At 39.3% G+C, this 23,229-nt stretch overlaps 1 protein-coding gene across 1 annotated transcript in view; it reads left to right on the forward strand.

Moving 5' to 3' along the window:
• HSD17B12 (hydroxysteroid 17-beta dehydrogenase 12) overlaps positions 1-21,887 on the forward strand; it is a 65,829-nt gene extending 43,942 nt beyond the window's left edge. Inside the window, exons 4-11 of the mRNA XM_032226228.1 lie at positions 1,452-1,562; positions 10,209-10,273; positions 12,006-12,050; positions 14,018-14,052; positions 15,724-15,805; positions 17,706-17,771; positions 20,414-20,563; positions 20,690-21,887. Coding sequence (XP_032082119.1) covers positions 1,452-1,562; positions 10,209-10,273; positions 12,006-12,050; positions 14,018-14,052; positions 15,724-15,805; positions 17,706-17,771; positions 20,414-20,563; positions 20,690-20,797 — 662 coding nt within the window. The 3' untranslated portion in view covers positions 20,798-21,887. The remainder of the gene's footprint in view (positions 1-1,451; positions 1,563-10,208; positions 10,274-12,005; positions 12,051-14,017; positions 14,053-15,723; positions 15,806-17,705; positions 17,772-20,413; positions 20,564-20,689) is intronic.
• Positions 21,888-23,229: the final 1,342 nt, after the last annotated feature.

The raw sequence follows: 23,229 nt of genomic DNA on the forward strand, positions 1-23,229 counted from the left end.
CATGGCATTCAGCTTTGTAGCAGAACAAAATACAAAAGTGAAGTAAGTTAACCACAGCTGTCCAGTTTACTTAGCTCCAATTATTAAAATATGTAGGGCCAAAGTTTTCCACGTTCTCTGATATGTAGCAAAGGTTTGGGACTTAAAATATATATAACCACTAGAATAAGCACAGCATCTAAGATGTATTTTGGTGTGGATAAAAGGATTTTAGTTGCTGCATTCAGAGCTAAATGGGGGAATTTATAAATTTGTTCTTTGTCTAATCAGGACATGAAATTATTGGTGCAAAAATAATACAATAGAAACTGATAGACTTCCAAAATTGTGTCTGTTAGAACATCATTTCAGTTCAAGATCTTTTGGATTGTACAACTGGGAAATAATGTTAGGAGCTGTGGTCTCCTATCTCTTGTATAATTGGAAAACTAGCTAAAAAGATTGTTGTACAAAGAATCTTGGCTAGACACACAAAGATGTAGCCATCTTCAATAAGATTGGCACATTGAAATGGATGAGACACTACAAACATAACCTTCCAAATTGCCAAGTTATTAAACCCAGAAATGCACAAACATATTTGAACAGTATTTATTCAAGCAACATTTGTGCAACTGGACACATACTATATCTATTGGATCCTTATATTAAAAAGAACATATTTCATATGAGGTCAGAATTCAAAAATTACATATCATATAGCTCTTTATTTGAAAAAAATCAATTCAGTTGAGATCTATGCATCTGATTTCGGATAAATTGTAAGGATGTTACAGAAATATAATTTGCATTCTTTATTTTTATTCTTATTTTTTATTTAATTTGTTTCTTTTATTTTATCTATGGTCTTATTAATCTTATGTGTTTTATATTTTATATTTGATATTGCCTAATGGCTACTCCATAATAATATTGCTATTGCTATTTTGTATGGTGTGTAGTGTTATAGCAGTTGCTTTCAAGTAAAAAGTATCAGGAAGCAACTTTTAACTGTCAGATGATTATTTTGCTCCCAAGTTGTCGTTAGTGTTTTATTGCTATTAAGTAAGGAATAAAACTATGAAATACTTTTGCGATTCATAGTTACTTATCCTTTAAATATCTGATCCAGTATTTAAGGTAGATTGCTTAAAACTAGTCAATGATGAATGCCTAGAAAAGAATAATTGTAAATGACTATTAAATAAGTAACCTATTAGACCTTCAGGAGAAGAGGCTTTGTGTACTTTAGAATAATAATAATTATTTTTTTGAAAAATGTTTTCTTTATTGAAAAATAAAAAAATTAAAATTTCTTGAAAGCCTTTAAAATGAGCAAACAATCTGATAAAAGGTTCATTGCAGTGATATATTTTAAAACCTTGGCTGTTTTACCATTTCACCTTATTGTATAATAGTAATGAGACACGGTGCTCCATAGTTACCTGTTATGTATGTGTTCTTTATTTCAGAGGACAAATACAAGGTGGAAACAAAAACAATTGCTGCTGACTTTGAAAACCGAGAAACTATTTACAACAAAATAAAAGCAGGCTTGGAAGGCCTTGAAATTGGTGTTTTAGGTTTGTGTCTTAAATTCATTTTATTTGGGTTTTTTTGGAGAAGGTGTGAGGAAACCATAATGGATTCATAAAATGCACTTTTTGATTGTATTTGTTCTCTGTGGAACAAAGCTTGATATCTCGAACACAAAAAATAGAGCATTCCTTCCAGAGATAATGATGATGGTGTTATCCATTCAGTCGTGTCTGACTCTTGGCGATTCTCTGCACCAGGTCTCACTAACTCTTCCAAGCATAATTGCTTTCTCTAGGGAATTTCCCTCCATGACATGGCCAAAGATCATTGTAATGTCAGTTACCCTTTTATTTTTCTTACTTTACAGGTAGTTCTTGACTTACCATCACAATTGAACGGGGAATTTTGGTTGTAAGCCAATGTGGTTATTAAGTTGGGTCACCATGTGACATGAAATGACTTTATGATGGCATCTTGTCTCTCCTAGGTACAATTATGTGGAGCTGAGGGCGTTGGGGGCTTGGGGAGTTCCTAGAGCGGGGGGGGGGGGGACTGTAGTGTGATGTGAGTGCAGTGAAGCCAGGGAAAGAAGCCATAAGCACCCCAGCTTGGCTCAGCAGTACAGCAAAAAGGGACTACACCCATGAAGCCTCCGTAATGATGTGCAAAGCAGCTGACCTGTGGGACATGCCAAATGCCTGGGAGACTTCAATTCTTTCCAGTCATTACGAGGACATTCAAATAATATCTGTCCCATTCATCTTGTTGTATTCCAGTTTTACCTCAGAATTTTTCAAACTATGTTCATGGAACCCTAAGCTTTCATGAGAATTTGATGTGGTTCCATGTGAGACAAGGGACAAAAAAAAAGAGTTCCCTGAAATGCAATCAATTTTCTATCATTAGATCTTTGTCTTTTGACCAGAAACTCTGGGATATTTATTTATTATTTTTATTAAGAATTTTGATTATAATCGTGAAAAATAATACAAAGTAAACTTAAAGGAAAGAGAATAGAGTTAAAAAGTGCAAGGGAGAAGAAAAGGTAAGAATATAACAAAAAAGAAGTGAGTTGCACGCTTCATCACAAAACTATAAACAAATTTAATTTACCTCTAAAGGTACAAACATTACTCTCTTCATCCCATACCTCATCTCTTATCTATAAACAAATCCATAAAACATCATATTATATTTAGCCAATAAGTTTCATTCAGTGAAAAAAAATGTACAGTGTTTGTTCCTTTTCAGTGTTGAGAAACAATCATTTTCCAATCTACCATCTACTCACATCATATGTCTAAAGATGTACACTTGCTTGCTGGCCATCTGTTCAAGGCTGCAGCCTTTATTTAATCTACGACTGATTGATTTCTTCTTCTTGAGGTTCATGGTACTTTTAGCAATCACCTCTAAGTCCATAATTTATGGGCCTCTGTTTTTCTTTTTATGAGTGACCAATTTTCTCATCCATATATTGCTACCACAAACTATTTTTGTCATTTCTGTACCTTCATTCCTCATTGTTGAATTTTGCCATTGCCTTCTTCTAGAGGAGTAATCTCTTTAGTGTTTCAGCATTCTGTATCTCTGTTCTTGAGCCCAAGAAAACATAACATTTTCCGCCCACATAGTGATACTGGGGATTTTCTTTCTCTTTTTTTGGAAAAAGACTTTTTTAAAGTGAGTGGTAATTCCAATAACCAGAAATACCATGAAAAACCTAGATTGAAATCTAGGTTTTATTTACCATATTTTTTGGAGTATAAGATGCACCTTTTTGCCTCAAAAAAGAGGCTGAAAATCTGGATGTGTCTTGTACACTGAATACAGCATTTTTTTGCCTCCTGAAGCCTCGTTCCCTTCACCAAAATGGCCATGAATAGCTTTATGGAGGCTTTTATAGAGCTCCTGGCGGCTGGGGAGGGCAGAAATGGATGAAAAACGGCCCTTCCCCCCCCCCCAGCCCCCAGCAGCACTCTATAAGCTTCTAAAGGCTATGCATGCAATTTTTTTGAGAGGCCAAGCAACAGGTTAAATCCTGTCGTCCTGTCCAATGGACTGAATTGAATTTCCGGCCACGCCTCCTTGTCTTCTCACATATCCAGTTTTCAATTCAGTCCACTGCCCATTTGGACAAATCTTTTGTGTCTTCTTATTATTGCAATAAGTTTTTATTTTTATTTGGTGTGAGTGATTTCAAAAGTGTTGATTTTTCCTTCCCTTTTGATTGATAGCAAGTTAGCTTCCCCTCCCTCTGTCAGCAATCGGATTTCAGGCAGGCAAACACAGCTCCATTGTGCACCTGGGCTTCTGCCCGGGCACAGGAGCAGCTTTTGCCTTAAGTGGATCTTCACCGCCGGGATTGTCCATTCATTAGTGACCTGCGCGGCTTTCTGTTCTCATCGCCTGCCTCATTGCATTGTTCAGCTCTTGCAACTCATCAAGGCTCGGAGCAGCCCCTTTCCTAATTGACAGAGACAACAGCGTGATCTTCACTGGGCGTGGCCATTTTGGATTCCTCTCCTTCTGGTGGCCATTTTGTACGCAAATTTCTCCTGCGTTTGCTGCCACTTCCAGCAGCACTCTAGCGGCGGCGGTTTCTTGCCCAAGCATCGGAAGCAGCGAGGCAACGTTTTTTGAGTTTTTGGCTGCAGCCATTCTCCACGAAGCTCCCTTTTCTGCCCTACCTCAAATTGGCAACCACCTGTTCCGCCCCGGCCGTGTCGTGACTGATTTTGGCGCACGCTTGCCCAGATTCTCAGTGAGGACCTTCCCTGTGACCCTACCTTCTGCAAGACCGAAGCTCAGAGGTCGCTCAGCCCCATTGCCATGGCCGACGACATCGTGGAAGCCCTGGAACTGGCAAGCCAGTCTACCAATGATCAGGCCAGACCTTTTACCAGAAGGTGGGCATGGCTGCAAGGGAGGATATCAGAGGGGCCAGAGCCGGCAAACCCTATGCCGACAGGCTCACTAGGGGTCAGGATAGGTCCCTTAGGTGCCAAAAAGCAATCAAAAAACAGATTGCCAAGGCCCAAAGACAAGTGGTGACCCAGGTTCATCAACTGGCCCAGCCAGAATCCCCAACTGATTAGGGAACGGCTCATTCCACCAGGTCCCTTTCGGACAGTGAGGGGCCCTCTCGAGTTTTATCACCTGATGTTGCTGGAGCAGGATCTAGATCCCCTTCTTCCTTTGGGGGTGATGCTGATCTTTTTGACTGTGAGCTAGATTTGGACAGGGAGGACCCCTCTCCCCTGGACAGAGATCCTTCTCCCAGTCCTACAGCGGCAGGAACCTGCCCAAGAGAAGATCAGGGCCCAAAACTTTCAGCGGAGATGTGCGAAGTAATCGCTACGGTGATTACCCAGGGTCTGTTGTGCTTTTAAACTGTTTGTATTGTCTGATTGTCTTTGTCTTACTTTTTGTAATTTCCCCTCCCTTGGCTTTGTTCAGCCGCCCTGAGTCCCTTCGGGGAATAGGGCGGCCTACAAATTGAATAAAATCCAAATCCAATCGCCGAAGGCCTACAGCAGAGGGAGGCTCAGTGTCCTGCCCCCCCCCAGACTAATAAACAAGCTCCCCGATACCGCAAGGATAAGGTTCCTCCACAGAGACCTTCATCCCCTGATTCTTCATTGGCAACTGCATAATCAGTGTGGGAGGATGAGGACTTGGGAGATCAGGACTTGTCCAAGGACGAGGGTTTGGTAGCAGACAAGCCAGCCTTTGCTGGTCTGTTCAAACCAACCTTATTCAAGTCCATCCTATTCAAGGCCAAAATTGCTATTCATATGGAGTCAGAATCCACTCCTGTTCCAGGTACCTCTAACACTCCTGATCACAGTAAAGGTTTGTTTGGTGAACAACTTCCAGCTCAGGAAATAGTGCCGTCACCCAAGCTCTTTAAGGATGTAGTCGCTGCCCTTACTTTTACATCAGTTTTATCTCCTGACCTTTTGGAAGGCCTAAATGCGGAAGATAAGTGTGCTGAACGAGCTTGTCATAAGACACATGAGGCCACAGCGTGGGCCATCAAAGCAACCACTTCTGCTTCCTTCTTCAATTGGGTCTCCATTGCCTGGCTTCGCCAATTAATCACCAGAGTACCCCCAGGAGAGTCCAGACTGCACCAGGATGTTAACAAGATCGTGGCTGTAGTGGAATACTCTGCGGACCCTACCTTAAATGCCGCAAAGTTCGCCTCACGAGCTATGGCTTCCAATGTTACCTCGCGATGCCTTGTGTGGCTCCGTCATTGGAACACAGACATGAGGTCAAAATGGAAGCTAGCTTCAGCTCCCTTCAAGGGTGGCAAGTTATTTGGAGAAGCCCTAGATTCTGTGCTAGTAGAAAATAAAGATAAGAGAAAGGTCATACCCCCCGTGTCTCACAAAGCAGACAGCAGGTCTTCCTCCTATTTTCGTCCCCAAGCCCCATGCCAGGCTGACCCATAGCCCTCTACTTCCTCTTACCAGAGGCAGTATCAACAACCTCAGGATCGAGCGCACGATAGGCAGTCCTTTTGGGACAGGAACCATTTCCAGTCTTTCTCCCGACGTCCCTTTCGAGAAGGGTCTGGCAACAGACCCTTCAAACATAATAAGTGACCATAACCCCAACCCTCCCATGGGGGGGCATCTTCACCTATTCGCCACCGCCTGGGAGGAGATCTCATTGGACTTTCTCCCCCCCCCCCCGCGCCACTTCATTTGTTTCCCAACTCCACAGTGTCCCATCAAGCGGGGCCTCATGGAGACCGAAATTCACCATCTCAGAGACATCAGGGTAATAGAAACAGTTCCCCTAGGTGAGGAACACAGGGGCTTCTATTCCATCTTATTTCTGGTCCCCAAGAGCTCGGCGGGGTGGAGGACAATCCTCGATTTTAAAAAGTTAAACGAATATGTGGCCAACAAAAAATTCAAAATGCAGTCACTCCACTCCGTTCTGAGCTGCATTCATCAAGGGGATGTCCTGACATCAATCGATTTGAAAGAGGCGTATCTCCCCATGCCTGTAAGACCTGCACACAGACGCTACCTGAAGTTCTTCTATGACGGGACCCACTTTCAGTACAGGGCTCTCCCATTCGGCCTGTTCTCGGCCCCAAGGACATTTACGAAGCTTACAATAGTGGCCGCCCATCTGCGTCAGTGACCGATTCGTCTTCAATCTATCTCAATGACATTTTGATCCAATTGTCGACACCAACACAGGCAATTCGCAACCTCCGCGTCACCATGCGTACATTGCAGACTTATGGCTTTACCATAAACCTAGAGAAAAGCCACCTGATTCCTGCCACCAGGATTTTACACCTAGGAGCAGTGATAGACACCTCAATTTGTCAAGTCTTCCTCTCAATATCGCATTGCAAGTCTCCAACAGCTAGCCTGCCGGATTTACCGTTCTCCCAGAGTCCAGACCTTATCCCTATCCCAATTACTGGGGAAAATGATCTCGTGTCTCTCCAGAGTTCCTTGGGAGCAACTTCATACTCACCACCTGCATTGGTTTTTGCTCCCGATGCAGAGAGCCGACATCAGCAACTCTCTGACCAAGATAATGCTGCCGTCCAGGGTCCATTGCTCCCTCAGATGGTGGCAATTGCCAGCCTTGACGAGGGGCACCTTCAAAGAACATGTTGGTCAGATCATCACGACGGATGCCAGCCTATTTGGCTGGGGGGCACACCTCCACAACCAGGTCACACAAGGTCAGTGGTCCAGGTCCCTCATGTCGGAAGCGGAAGTCATAGGACACTGGGCAGAGCTACACCTAGAATCGCTGCGAGCAGAACACATCTCCAGAGTGATCAACATACAGGCGGATTGGCTGAGCAGAACAACTTTAGACCATTTGGAGTGGCACCTGCACCCGCAATTTTTTCAACAGCTGTCGAGGAGATTCGGACTTTCCCTGGTCGATCTGTTCACCACCCCAGAGAACGTTCAACTTCCCCACTTCTACACCAGGTTCCAGTGTTTCCTGACAGAAGGGGTCGATGCCCTGGCCTCCCAGCCTACTTTACACTTTTCCCCCATTGGCTCTCCTTCTCAGAGCAATCAGGAAGATTCTAGATGTGGGCGCCGAAGTCCTGCTAGTGGCACCTTACTGGCCCAGACAGTCCTGGTTCGCCGATTTGACAAGCCTCTCCATTGTGCACCCATGGAATATTCCACAGGAGTTGGTCTCTCTCAGCCAGGGGGCAGTTCTCCACCCAGACACCCAGTGCCTCAACTTAACCGTATGGCACTTGAGAGGGACCTCCTGAAAAGGGCCGGGTTTTCCAACAACGTCGCCAAAACCATACAGGCTTCCAGATGCCCCTCCACCACTAGGATATACGACGCCACCTGGCGTTCTTTTGCCCATTGGTGTGCGGACCGTTACATCCAGCCTACCTCTGCTCCCCTTCCACAGATACTGGACTTTCTCCTTAGGGCCTTGAAAAGGGTTTGGTACCTAATACTCTGAGACTCCAAGTAGCCGCTTTATCCACGATGATCCTCTCTTCTGACCGGCAACCACTCAACAAGATTCCGGAGGTGCGTTGTTTCCTACGAGGCACTTCCAACCTTAGGCCTCCAATTATTCACCACTATCCCTCCTGGGATCTTGCCACGGTTTTCAGGGCACTCTCTAACTCGCCCTTTGAACTCCTCCGCAATGCTTCCTTGAGGCACCTCACCTTCAAAACCACCTTTTTAGTCGCAATTTCTTCTGCTCGTAGAATCTCAGATTTGGAGGTCTTGTCTGTCCGCAGTGATTTGTGTATTGTCCACCCGGACAGAGTCGTTCTGTGGCTAGATCCATCCTTCCTGCCAAAGATCAATTCGTATTTTTACCGTGCCCATGAGATTGTCCTTCCGGACTTTTGTCCGAGACCAAAGGATCCCAGAGAGCGGCATTGGCACTCCCTTGATGTTCGTAGAACTTTAAAGAGGTACATCAAGCGAACTTCTTCTTTTCGTTGATCCGAATCCCTCTTCGTTTCTGGCATTCATGGGGCGCAAGGTCATCTCCTCCATAGTCGGCAGATGGATCAAAGTTTGCATTTCCCTTGTCTACGAGCAGCAGGGTAGTCCGACTCCATCATGAATCACGGCGCACTCTACGCGAAGTGCTGCTACAACAGCAACCTGGGCCAACCAAGCGTCGATCAAGGAGATTTGCAAGGCGGCAACTTGGTTGTCCCCCTCTTTATTTGTCAGACACTACAAGTTGGACAACTTTGCTTCCACAGACGCTGCCTTTGGCAGGAGAATACTGCAATCCATTGTTTCTACTTCTGATTAGAATTCACCATTTTTCACCCACCCTAGACATAGCTTTGCTTGGTTATGTTCCGTTGTTTGGACTCTCCAAGCAGCGCACAGGAAAATGATCATTGGCTTACCTGAAGGGTCCTTTTCCGTGTGCTGCGGGAGAGTCCAACCCCGCCTTGGGTGGACAATTTCTTCAGACTGGGTCGTTACCGGTCGATTGACTTTTGTGGATTACATTTGATGTAATATTATCTACTTAATCTCAGACCATGTTTTCATTGAAAACTGGATATGTGAGGAGACAAGGAGGTGTGGCCGGAAATTCAATTCAATCCATTGGGCAGAAGGACTGGATTTAACCCGTTGCTTGGACTCTCCCGCAATGCACAGAAAAGGACCCTTCAGGTAAGCCAATGGTCATTTTCGCGAAAAATGGACCGTTTTTTGCTTATTTTTTGCCCATCCACCCACCTTAGAAGTACTCTGCAAGCCCCCTAAAGGTTATTCATGCCTTTTGTGGGGGGAGGGCTCATTTTTGTGAGTTTTGCAGAGTGTAAGTACTTTTTTTTTCCTTTCGGAAAGCTAGTTAGAGTGGTTGATGAGAATTACATTGATCAAGTGCTGTGCCAGCAGAAACAAAGTCTTAGGTGCTGCAGATTGTCAGTGATTTCCTTCTCCAGTATATATATATATACACCCGAATACAACAAGACCAGCATACATACACCCGTGAAAATCTACGAAAACAAATCTATCTACCTACCTACCTACCTACTCTCTCCCCCTACCTATCTACTGTATTTCTCTCTATTTCTCTCTCTATTTCTCTCTATTTCTCTCTCTCTATCCCTCTATCTACCTACTTACTTTTTTTTAAAAAAACCTGCCCTTTCAAAACCTTGGTGCGTCTTATACTCCGGTGCGTCTTACACTCAGAAAAATACGCTAATTGATTGGTGATGACTAGAACATCATAGATTTGAATTGTTTGTGTGAAAAATTGAAGTGTGTGAAAAAATATTCAAAACACTTATATTTTATTAATCTGTAAAAAATGGACCTTTTAGAAACATGGAAACAAAATGGAAAAAACATCTTAAAAATAAGAAATGGTGGCCAAAAGAAAATGTTTAATGTAATAAAATTGTTCTTAAGGATACTATTTTGCATTACTCTTATATTTCTGTCTTTTTTGTTTTCCTCATTCCACTCAAATATTCTTTATTGAGAGATTTCAGAGTATGTACATCATTTGTGGGTTTATACTGCCATCTAATGTTCTATAGTCAAATTCAGTCTCAGTTGAAGAGTATCATTTATTCTTAGACATTGTGAGCAAATACTCTTAATAGGGCTATAAATGATATTGATAGCAGTTCATTCAAGGTGTATATTTAAAAATTATGTATGTTTCAGTGAACAACGTGGGTGCTTCATATGATTATCCTGAATATTTCCTTGAGATTCCAGATTTAGATAGAGTAAGTATTCTTTTCCTCCCACACTTGTCTTTTAAATTTAATATTTAATATTAAATTTCAATATTTGTAAATGTGACACTGGTTTTATTTGATTTGTTAATAGAATCATAATTGTAAAAGTATAAATAAGAACTTATTAGCACCTCCATTGCCCAGATTTAGAAACAGTCCTATGAATAGTTCATTAACTTCAAATTAAAATGTATAATGACTAATCCTAATCTAAGGAGTCAAGATACTTCACATCTTCATATCTTCAATACATTCATTAAAATCCCCAATATTAAGTGCATTAGTCTTGTTTGAATTAATTTTGCATTTACATTTTTGTATCTCAGTTTTGTAAAAGTCTTTATTTTGTTTCACATGCAAGAAAAATAATTCAGGCTACTACTATTTTTCTCAAAATACGACATGTCCCGAAAATAAATATACACCCTCCCCCGAAAAGAAGCCCTACTGAAGGGGAGGACGTAGCCAGCACAGGAGACAGTCCTTCCCATCCCTGGTCACCTTACGGCTTCTCCGGGCCTTAATCGGATCAGCTGAGCTGCTCCATTCACGAAACAGCTGATTCGCTGGTGCCGCTCAGATCTCCGCCTCCAGTAAGCATAGATGCTTTTGCAACCAGCTGTGGCTGGAAAAGAAGCCAGAGACCAAGTGGAGGCCCCACATGCCTCACATCCTCCTTACCTAGCAGTGACAATCATAGCAGGCAATTCTGTCTACGTAACAGGAAAGGCAGGCATGAAAATCCATACATCTGGGACATCGGAAGAAGCCCTGCAAGGAGACGTCACTGCTGATGTGCAGGAAATCCCCCTCATCCACCTGCAGATCGTCCTTTCAAAGAGGAGTTTGGATGATCTGCAGGTTTTTGGGGGGGGGAGAGATTTCCTGTACATTGGCATCATCGTCTCCCTGCAGGACTTCTTCCGATGTCCCAGGTGAATGGATTGCCATGCCTTTCCTTTACGGGAGGTCATTCACACCTGCATATTCGCACTGAAGGTTGGAATGGGGTGTTTTTGCAAATGGCTTGAAAATGGGGAGGGGGGATTTTTGCCTCTTATCCTGTTCTCAGTTCTGTGCTGAGCTTCAGAACAGGGTGACAGGCAGGAAAGTCCCCCTCCCCATTTTCAATGCCCTGTACTCTTCGGACCATGGCCCTAGTGGGTCCTAGCTCTCATGCTCACTGTGCGAGGTAGCACCGGCAACACAGCTCCACCAGCAAGAAGGGGTGCTACGGGCGTCATAGAATTTATAATGCTATAGAAAAGGAAGAGAAGCATCAATAATTTATATATATTTTATGTCATGTATATGTTTATAATATATACACATGTAGTTGTTATCAAAACACAACAGAAGGGATATCAAAAATCTTCTGACTGTGGTTATCATTGTGGAGATTATATCCATGAAATTTTCATGACAATTTGACCTAAAATGATAATTTTAGGGCATATCTTAAATATTTTTTTAAAAAATTGAGACAATACATTGATGTAGCGTGGTGGTATAAACTCTGCCAAGAAAAGTATATAAAATTTCTGATTCTCCAGTACTGTAACTTTGAATTCTGAATCCTAATCAATAAATTACAAGATCCCAATTAGGCTCCAAAGTTTGATCAATAATTTCTACGTAGTGTATACTCTAGTCATCTTCGTTACTGCAAACGTTTAAATCAAGAGTTCATAATATGTTGTTATGTTTTTCCCCATTACAGCAAATTGAAAAGATCATAAATATTAATGCCGTAGCTTTGTGCAAGGTAAGTGCCATTTTGGGGAAGTTGGGCTAATGCAGGAGAATTGACTATTTTGCATATAGAGGCTATCAAGCTATTTTGATATTTTTTTTAGACAAATGTTTTCTTACTCTAGAAAAGAGGTATGTCGAAAGTATCAATATGCTACATCAGAAATATAGATAGTCCTCGACTTATGACCACAATTAAGCCCAACATTTCTGTTGCTAAATGAGACAGTTGTTAAGTGAGTTGCCCTATTTTACAACCTTTCTTGCTACAGTTAAGTGAGTCACAGAAGCTATTAGGTAAGTTGTTAAGTGAATCTGTCTTCCCCATTGATTTGCTTGTCAGTAGGCTGCAAAAGATGATGTCGGCACACTAAAGCTGTCATAAATATGAGTCAGTTGCCAATAGCCAAACTTGGATCATAGCAATAGCACTTAGACTTATATACTGCTTCAAAGTGTTTTTCAGCGCTCTCTAAGTGGTTTTACAGAGTCAGCATATAAGTTCCAGCATTTGTTTTGAATTTGTTTATGCTCTTTAGAATGCTGACTTCGCTTCTAAATTGGTCTCTAATATATTATATTACATTTTGTATCTGAAATATAATCATCTGAAACTAGTATGATCTTTTAATCTATCTCATTCAAGTAATTACGTGGCAATTTATCATAAACAGTCAATATGATTTTAAAAAAATGGTTAATAATGAAATGTCATAGAACATTTTGAGGAACATGTGGCAAAAAAGTCCAATATTAGGGCAGATGTTGTGACCATAAAACTTGCAATTTGAATTAGATACAAAATGAAAATTGTAGATTGGATCATGTTCCTCCTAATGGTGGCTATACTGTAAAAAAACAGTAGCTTATATTTTTTGATAAAATACATTTTAATGGTAACTGCTGTATTACAGTTGACATATTAAAATATAAATTAAGTTTCTCATGGCTTTGGCTGGAGAACCATTTTTTTCTGATATTATAACAATTTATTTAAAAAGTACTTTCAGAATCATTTTTTAATGTTAAAAGGTAGCTAACACACAAATTGTTGCTTAAGATAAAAGGCAACATTAGGTGATCTGAGCAAAGTAAAATAATTGTAGCCCTTTCAGTGGCTTGCTTTTCTAGATTATTTACTTATTTATCTAGGAACATTTATTTGGCCGCCTAACTTACTCAGTGATTACAAAATAATGGAAATTGTTACCTTTAAAAATCACAAAGCAAAAGCTTTTGATTTCTTTGTGTGATCAATAACTTGGAAAGCGTTGTTCATCTTTTTTGCCTATTTATGCTGTGCCTTCTTTTCCTCTTAAGATGGAATGTATTATGAGAAGTGCCTCATACAACCTTAATCGTGCTGGCTGAGACATATGGATTTGTAATCCATGATCAGTTGACTTTTGTTTCAAATTCTGATAAGTCAGAGTTGTCAAACTCTTGGCCCACAAGCCACATGCATCACATGCTGGCCATGTCCACCCCCGTTTTAGTGAAGGAAGGGAAGTGGCAATATGTCATGTGACAACAACGTGATGACATGACTTTGACACCCCTGTTATAAGTGGTCTAGACTGCCATTGCTGATACCTGTCATGCAATTGCATAGTTCAACCACTTTTGCTTTCCTTGCTGTGCTATTAATTACATTTTATTTCTTGCACTGTCTAGCATAGGTATTAGATATTTGAGGAAATTCACCTATGTAATATACAGAAGTTTTTAAACCGTTCTGTAATAATGCTAAATCATACAGACTGATTAAGTTGTTTATAAGTGCAGCTTATCTGAGTTGCTCAACATGTTTTATCAAAGAACCAAACTGCCTAAGTAGAATAAAAATACACTGCCTTACAAATGACCGCCTTCAAATTCTTCTATAATTTTTTGAGGTGAAGAGAGGTCAGCTGTTTTGTGAGAGGGCTTTCCTCAGTCTGTTTTCTGCATACTACTCAATCTTTTTCTTATTTTTTTCAGATGACACAATTTGTGCTTCCTCGCATGGTGGAAAGGTGAGTCACATAAACACATCCAGACAGCCATTATTATTTATAGGGGAAAATCCTTTCTTTGAAAAATTCATTACTATGACTAATCAGGCAGGCCTCCATGTTTTATTGGCAGTGTAATGCTGTGTGAGTCATGGGATTGGGTGCATGAATCATCCGACCGTGAAAGCCTATCTTTACTTGATTCCCTTTTTTATTTTATTTTCACTGTTTGGTGATTTCTTTTTAAAATGGAATTAAAAAGCCTGAATGACTCATCAGTGAGAACTCAACAACAAGCTGCTCTGCGGGGGTGGCTATGTTTCTGGGATGTTCCTGGGAATAACCTTAAAGCCATTCCTGAGTATCACTGGAAGGAAAATTGAGAGAATAGAGAGAACAAGCTTTACTTATATGGCAGGTACAGAAAATTCATGCACGAAAGCAAAAGACTCTGGAATAATAGGGGGCTAAGAGATGACAACCTTTCAGTATTAGTGTAGTTTGTACTTTTGGCATTTTTCCATTTGTGCTGTTGTTACATGAGGTAGATAATTTTTCTGAAAACTAGAAATTATTGCTTGCTTAGTTCCTTCCAGTTATATTCCCCCAAAATGGAAACAGAAAATCATTCTATCACAAGTATCTCTTGATCCAGCTTGATATACTTCTTTTTGAACCATGGTATTTGGTTCTGCATTAAAGTGTCTTCTGCTGCCTGCAAATTCTTTCCTCCTTGCCTTAAGTAGTCCATTTTTCTACCCAGGCTCAAGTCTCTTCATCGTCGGAGAAAGCCAAAAACTTAGAAATGTTGGCCATTTAAAACATTTTTCCTTCTTGGCTATTTAAAGGATTTATTGATTGAGCAAGATCTTCCTTGGTTTCACATAAGCTCTTGCTGAAATTAAAGTTGGTGCTGAAGTCTTCTTGTTTGGTGCAGTCTCCTGGATTTGATAAGTGAGACAAAGAATATGTCTTCCCCATATCAGTTTCACAGTTTTGGAATGTGTCTGAGTTGAACTTTGTCACGTTCTCAGGACTAAGCTTCCCATTTAGCTTTTCATTTTACTATTTTAACACATTGATAGTTTTGCATAATGTATAATCCAGTTACCTGTACAAGAATCATTGCCAGAAACTTCCAGTGGCTCAGATTTTGGTGAAAAGCAGTCTCCATTCTGCTTGCTGCAAAATGGTTGGGAAGAATTCAAATGACAATTATGTGACATTGTGATGGTTGTACATTAAATGCTTGATAGTTGTGAAGTGCCTGAATGATAATCTTGTGACCGCAGGATACTGCGACAGTCATAAAGGCAAGGATTGATCACAATCTTAAGGGTTTTTTTATGCACTGTTACAACTTTTAACAGTCATTAAACAAGGCAGTCAGTAAGTGAGGAGTATTGTATGTGTATGGGGCACCACCAAGAATTCTCAGATTTGTTCCTTAGACTGGGAATTTATTGTTTTTTAAAATATTTTTTTAAAAAGAAGAGCCAGGAGGAAGGTAGTAGCAGACCATTTCTACATTGTCACCCTGAAAACTACATGGCTATTCTAGGCAGTCACTAGGAGTCAAGTGCAATGTTTTTTTATGCAAATACTTATGGATGTTATAGTTAACATTTGTATATTTTAGGCTTCTGTTTTATTCCAACAGATTTATAATTTATATTCTGTCTTGTCTTTCAGGTCCAAGGGAATCATAATTAATATAACTTCTCTTTCTGGAGTAGCAGAAACTCCATTTTTAACTCTTTATGCAGCAAGCAAGGTACATATATGGGGGAAACATTGTGTGTGTAATTTTTCCCATTCTTCAACTGAACTGCTTATTGGCAAATACAATATTTGCAATAGTCTTTAAAGAGGATAATGTTTTCCTTATTTCATGAAAGTGAATATAGAGACCTTTGAATTAGTCTCTTGAATTCAGATTTTTAAATGTAATGTACCTATAACTTTGTTGGTGTGGGACAGCCTTCTATTTAAAAATATAGTTGTCTCCTTCAGCTTTGTGCAAGGAGTCTGAATTTGGGTTGGTTCAAACACCACTCTTTTAAGGAAGTATTTTCACGTGAGCACAATTCTTAAAACCTTCCAATTGTTTTTATGAATGTATACATTTTAATTTACAATAAGTACATACATAGTTTTTACTACACTGTTTCCCTGAAAATAAGACCTCCCCAGATAATAAGCCTTATCAGGCTTTTGAGCGCATGTGCTAAAATAAGCCCTCCCAAAAATATTTAAACACATGAGCAGCCGGTCCCCGCTATTTCCTCTGGTTGCTTGCAGTGCAAACAACATGAGGTGAGGAAGCGAGGCCGGAGCAGAGGGAAAGGGAAACATGTCCACATACCCTTACCTAACGGCCGCTCCTGCAACTCTAGCCACCGTGCCCTTTCTGTCACGCTAATGGCTGCCGCAAGAAGCGGCAGGCTCAGCGACACGCAACATGGCAGCAGCCATGAGGTGATCACGTTTGCTGCCTGCTGCACCTCAAAAATAAGGCCATGCACTGTATTTGTAGTTAATTATGGCTCCCAAAACCTAGTTTCTTTCAAGTAATCATAGCAAAATGTTAATAATAAATTACACTTCAGATAATACTCTAAACTGCAGTTATTCTCAAGCCAACATCCCTGCTATTCTGGCAGCCACATTAGAAGAAAGAGGAGGGAACATGTGAGCATAGTGTACTAATTATATAAACATTTTCAGCTATGGAAGCTCAGTAGCTAACGCTGGCTCAGTCATATTGTGTCTGTCAAAACTATTATTCCCAGGCTTATTGCAAAAAAGAGGAGGGAATGCTTTGTTTTTTAACTGACATGTTGCTTAAAAATATAAATCAAAAGTATAAAATGCTTAAATAGCACTAAATAATAAAATAAATGTAACTAACAAATGTGAAACAAACACAAAAACACTTCACTAAGCTTACAAAAATATAATAGAATATATTTTATATATTTAACTTATATTACCACTTGAATAATTTAATACCACTTTATAATGCCTCGGTAAGGCCATATTTGGAATACTGCATTCAGTTTTGGTCACCACAATGTAAAGAGGATGTTGAGACTCTTGGAAGAGTGCAGAGAAGAGCAACAAGGATGATTAGAGGACTGGAGGCTAAAATATATAAAGAATGGTTGCTGAAGTTGGCTATGTCTAGTTTAATGAAAAGAAGGGATTGCCACAAAGAAGATGGAGTCAAGCTATTCTCCAAAGCACCTAAGGGCAGGACAAGAAGCAATGGATGGAAACTAATCAAGGAGAGAAGCTCCCTAGAACTAAGAAGAAATTTTCTGACAGTTAAAACAATTAAGCAGTGGAACAACTTGCCTCCAGAAGTTATGAATGCTCCAACACTGGAAGTTTTTAAGAAGAGCTAGGACAACTATTTGTCTGAAATGTATAGGGTTTCCTGCCTAAGCAGGGGGTTGGACTTGAAGACCTCCAAGGTCCCTTCCAACTCTGTTATTCTATTAAAAGTATTAATCACATTTCCTTACAATGTACAAAATTCCTAGTTTGAAATGCTATTTTCCACATTACACGGTTTATAATTAATGGCAAGGTGTGTAAAATTGACAGTATATAATTTATTTTCAGTTTCATATTGTGCATTCCTACCGCTATGCTTCTTTACATGTATTTAGGTTTTTGGAAATTTCTTTTCTCAATCCCTCGGCTTGGAATACAGAGACAAAGGTATCCTTGTGCAGGTTAGTGTGATTCATCTGTTTTGATACTGTATGTGTAATTAACCTGATAGTATGGGATGCTAAATATTAAAATACATTCAAATTATTCCTTATCTGAAAGACAATTGTAGGTACCATTGCCAAAAATAAATTAATAGACAGTTTCTTTAATCAAAGTATTTTCATTATAGTGCTGACTTTAGGAAATACCATCTTTAAAGCTTTATTCTGCTAATTGTCCAGCTGATAGAGAGCTTTTAATTAAATTGGTTTTTTTTACTTGCTTTTACTGCAAGAGTTACGTGACCATTTTTGAATTCTACTTTTTAGCATTGGCATTATACCCCTCACATGTTATGTAACATATTGGGTCTTGGATGAGTACTTCAGCATCTTTCCATGTAAAGTTTAGAGTCTTCCATGAACATCCTTTACCATATATTTTAAGGACATCTTCTTGGTTGTTTGGCAGAAGGGGAGTGCTTGTCATTGCCATCTTGGGGATACGATCGTTCTCCACTTTCAATACTTTTTGAATTCTATTACTACTTAATTTGGGGTTGCAAATGTCCTTTATCCAATTGACTTAAAGTTGTAGGGTCACATGTTCTCCCCCTTTTCCTGACTAGAAGGTTACCTTGCATCTTAGAAAATTAAGTTAAAATCTACTCTCCTCCTTCATCAGCCTCTGCAGTAGGGTATTTCCATTTACAGCAGTCACACTCGATTTCATTGAGGCTGCATTAGGGTTGTGTTTGATTCCCGAGCTCCGTTTTCATCTGCGACGGCCTCCTGTAACCGTCTGCCAGCAAAAACTGAGCTTGGGAGGGCTATCCTCCCGAGCTCCATATTCACTTTCAGAAGGACTGGTCCTTGGCTGTTTCTAGCACATCCTCGCAAGCCAGTTCTAAGTACCAGGGGGGCAGATCCGGTCCACAGGCCTTGAGTTTGACACCCTTGATTTATAGCATTTTCTAACATCAAAAACATCCAAAAGAAAGTACGGTGAAAAATTAGATATATCAAAAGAGCATGAGAAGCAAAGGCTGTGAAGACATGCCACATCCTCCAAAATGACAAAATTTTAGAGCAATTAGTTAAGTCTTCTAAATAATTTATTTTCAACTGCATGTGAGAAGATGTTTTTAAAAACATCTAGAAGAGGATTGCTGGGGCTACAATGCAAGCGACTGTACACCACCCTGATTGCAGGGAAGCTACACTTATTAAATTGGTCCGCCCCAAGTAACTAATGGAACAAATTAGGTTTCAAAGTAGCTTGGGGTTGTTTTGTAGGGCTTGCTGCATATCTGATTGAGGTCTTGACAGCATTGGCTGCACTTTTAGATGGCGTCTGTGAAAATAGAATGAGAAGGTACACTCTTGGTCTTTCAGGCCTTTCAAACATGATCTCTGGAATGGTGTTGGAGTTGGTGGCACAGTGTTGTGCTTATTTTTCCTTCTTCCAGGAAAAATGAGGAAAAACGAGCATAACACTGTGCCAAACTATTAAAAAAAATAATTACACAGCTAAGTAAACAGCAAAAAAAATATTTTTTTTTACCTTCGGAAAACATGATGATCTGAAAAAATGAAACTAAATTAATCAAACTTTAAAACTCTTATTAAGCTGAAAAGGGGTAAGTTAGGAATAAGAGCCAATTTAGTATAGTGATAGGTATCAGGCTAGAAACATGAAGACTATGAGTTCTAATCCTGCCTTAAGCACAAAGCCAGCTGGTTGACCTTGTAGCATTGCTCTCTCTCAGCCCTAGGAAGGAGGCCATGGCAAACTACTTTCAAAATGCCATGCCAAGAAAGCTGCAGAGACTTGTCCAGGCAATTTCCAAGTACAATGTTTGTAATGAATTAATCCATGATACATAAGCTACGTATTTAATATCAGATAAATTGATCTTTAACTCAGGCATGTATGAACACAGAAGATCATTTAATGTTGCTTCTAAATCAATGATTTATTGTAGCGAAGTAAGCCAACTACAATTGGAACCAGCAGCTGTATTATTTAATGAAGCTTTTGCTAAGTGGGAAATCACATTTCCTCATGCCCCCTCCCTTTGGAAAGCTGATGTTGGGATAGCTAACTCAAAATTTGCAATAATAATTAGTTTCGTGCCTTCCTCTTTTGTTTGTCTCCTAACTACTTCCCCAGTCTTTTCAATGCTCATTCCAGCTGGGTACTGGAATGCTTTCAATGTGTAGAAGTAATCCCTAACTTAAAACTACAGTTGGGACCAGAATTTTCATTGCTAAGCAAGACAGTGGTTAAAGAAACCTGGACCCAAAACATAACTAATTGCGGGCTGCCACTTCAGGATAGCTCTTTAATCTACCATTTCCCCGTTGGAAGTTTATAATCGTGTTCATGTAATGACATGAATGACACTAAATATCACACATTTGGGCCTAAAGTTAGTTTTTCATCACTGTCATAATTTCAAATGGTCACTGAATGAAGTTCTTGGTAAGCGAGGACTACCTATGTTAACCATATGATTCTTATCATAATATGTTGTCACTGTAGCAGTTTCTATGTTTAAATTGTTTTGTAACACATGTCCGTTATAGCTCTTAAATAAGACAATGTACAAGTACAAACTGCTAGATATAAATTTAATAAAATAATGTTCTTTCTTTTTCAGACTGTTCAACCATATTTTGTCATGACAAAAATGTCTAAAATTCGTAAAACAAACATATACAGACCCACTCCTGAACAATATGTAAAATATTCCCTCAATACTCTTGGTCGGGAAAGGATAACTTGTGGATATCCATCTCATGCTTTTTTGGTATGTATATTTAAAGGGAGATTAGAATTTCCAAGTGTGTCTATAACTTGCTTTCATTTATCAATCCATTGATATCTTGGTCTTTAACAACTTTGTAACACATCTTTTTCTGCCTCTGTTTCTTAGAAATGGTTGGGAACAAACGTGCTCCCCGATTGGTATATCAAAAAATCAATCAGAGAAACAGCCTTAAAATCAAGAGCTTACCATTTAAAGAAACTAAAGGAAAACTAAGCTACATTGCCTTGACAAGAACGTTGGTATTTTGAAAAATGTACTTTGAAGCATCAAATACTTTGCCCTATGTTATAGTTTTTGTATAGGATATTCTGAGGGAAACTGAAGACTGGTATGAAGAAAATATATGAGAGGTGTAGAAAAATTAATTAACAATATTTACATTATATATTGTTCTGGAATCATTCTATTAAAATGTTTTGTGTTATATAATTATTAAACAATATTTTCAATTGTTTTACTGAAGCACATTAGTAGTGTTTCAGATAGGTTCATTTTGAGAAATGTGATTGAAATTGAAATATGATTTGGCATTTGTAACATCACTACCGATAATAGAGTCACATTACTTCTGTATTTTAAACTAAAAGGTTTTATTTCCTCAATTTTGATATTTCAAGAAATATCCCTTATTGAAATTGAGATTTTAAAAATTACAAGATTGGCTATAGGATCTATCTCGTTAACATGAATGTTAATGTTCATTATGTAATAGTCAGCGTCAGGCATCACAATAATGCTTTATTTGTTACAAAGGTAGCTAAATATAATGCTGGCACTGACTTCATATGTTTACAATGTTTGTTTACTAATCACAATACTGTAAGTAAAATTGTACTTTGTGTGAACTGTCATATCAAATATTTAAAAATATTTGTAACAGCAGACAGGATTTTGATTACCTGGATGTTCTCGTAATATAAATGTTTATGGGTTGGGACCAGGAAGTGCTTGTGAAATTCCATCTCTATAACAAGATGGGGGAGCTCTTTGAGTGATATGAGATGTATTATAGAAGGCTGCAACACCAAGGATAATGAGAGAAAGAAGATAAACATGTCTGGACAGCCTATCTTCTTGCATAAGAATTCTTGCCTCCAGAATTAAAAGAAGTCACACCAAATGTTGAGAATACATTTAACAAGGATTTGTTATTCCTTCATTGTAACTTAATGAAATGAAAAATCACTTTCTTGAGACATAGTTTTATCTGTCATTACATGAAAATTAAGATTTGACTTTTTATTTCCTTAAATCATATTATTTGTACCTTTGGAACAAATAAAATGAAAATGCTTTAACATGTTATGGGCCTCCTTCCTTTATTGAAAACTCATTTGTATTCTGAGCCTGGCAAATATATTCATGGGAGATTCATGTTAGCTCAATCTTTTCCTGAGTAGGAAAAGGAAAAAGTGCATACTACCATTCCCTTTGCTTTATTGGGCGCAGTGGTCTTTATCGGTAGGCATACAAATAATCATTTCTGCAAATTAATTTCAGCATGTTTTATAGATGCAAGAGACTCTATAACTGAATTTTGAATATTGTCCTTTGAAGATTAACTTAAGACTGATATGAAAATAAATATGTGTTTAAACTTTATTGTACATAGAAAAGAAACAAAAAATGATGCAATGGTGCTGATTAGGAATCAGAAACTGGTTTTGTCCAGAATGGCTGTATTTTTTACTGGATAATTATGACAATTTATATTTTTAGAATATTTGGAAGTATGCAAAATATCTGCTGGCATGCCTATATAATAATACATATTTAGAATGAAATCTATAACATTTTATGATTAAAATAAAATAACTATCTGAAGGTTTTTCTGTTATTTACTTAGATTATATATACATACGTATACATACATAAATATCTCTCTCTCACACACACACAAAGTTTGATTGATGTAACAGTAGTTACAAAAGAGATTTAAAGGGTTCAGACGGATATGGAAAAAATAAAATTGGGAATTTTTTTGAGGTTTTCTTTAGAATTGAAAGTAAAATTTATTTTAATTGATAAATACAATGATTAACATGAAAAACATTGGAATTATATCAAAATTATAAAGAAACATCTAAAAGCGTTCTGTATAGAAGCATGGGGCTACCCTTGAAAAGCGTACGGAGACTACAGCTAGTCCAGAATGCAGCCGCGCGAGCGATATTGGGTGTACCGAGGTACACCCATGTTACACCTGTCCTCAGCGAGCTGCACTGGCTACCAATTGGTCTCCGGATGCAATTCAGGGTGTTGGTCATTACCTTTAAAGCCCTACATGGCTTAGGACCAGCGTACCTGCGAGACCGCCTACTGCCACATACCTCCTAACGGCTGATAAGATCCCACAGATTGGGCCTCCTTCGGATGCCGTCAGCCAGAGAGTGTCGGCTGGCGGGCCCCCGGAGGAGAGCCTTCTCTGTGGCTGCTCCGACCCTTTAGAATCCGCTACCCCCAGAGGTCCGCACCTTACCCACTCTCATGGCTTTCAGGAAAGCTGTTAAAACCTGGCTGTTCCAACAGGCCTGGGGCTGTTGACTTATTGTTAAGGTCCAGCCCCGATTAGAACGAATGCGCGTTTTGTGAAATTTAAATTATTTTTTTTCCTTCCTTTTTTTTTCTTTTTTCTCTGTAAGCCG

This window comes from Thamnophis elegans, chromosome 1, assembly GCF_009769535.1.
Source record: "Thamnophis elegans isolate rThaEle1 chromosome 1, rThaEle1.pri, whole genome shotgun sequence".
NCBI lineage: Eukaryota > Metazoa > Chordata > Lepidosauria > Squamata > Colubridae > Thamnophis > Thamnophis elegans.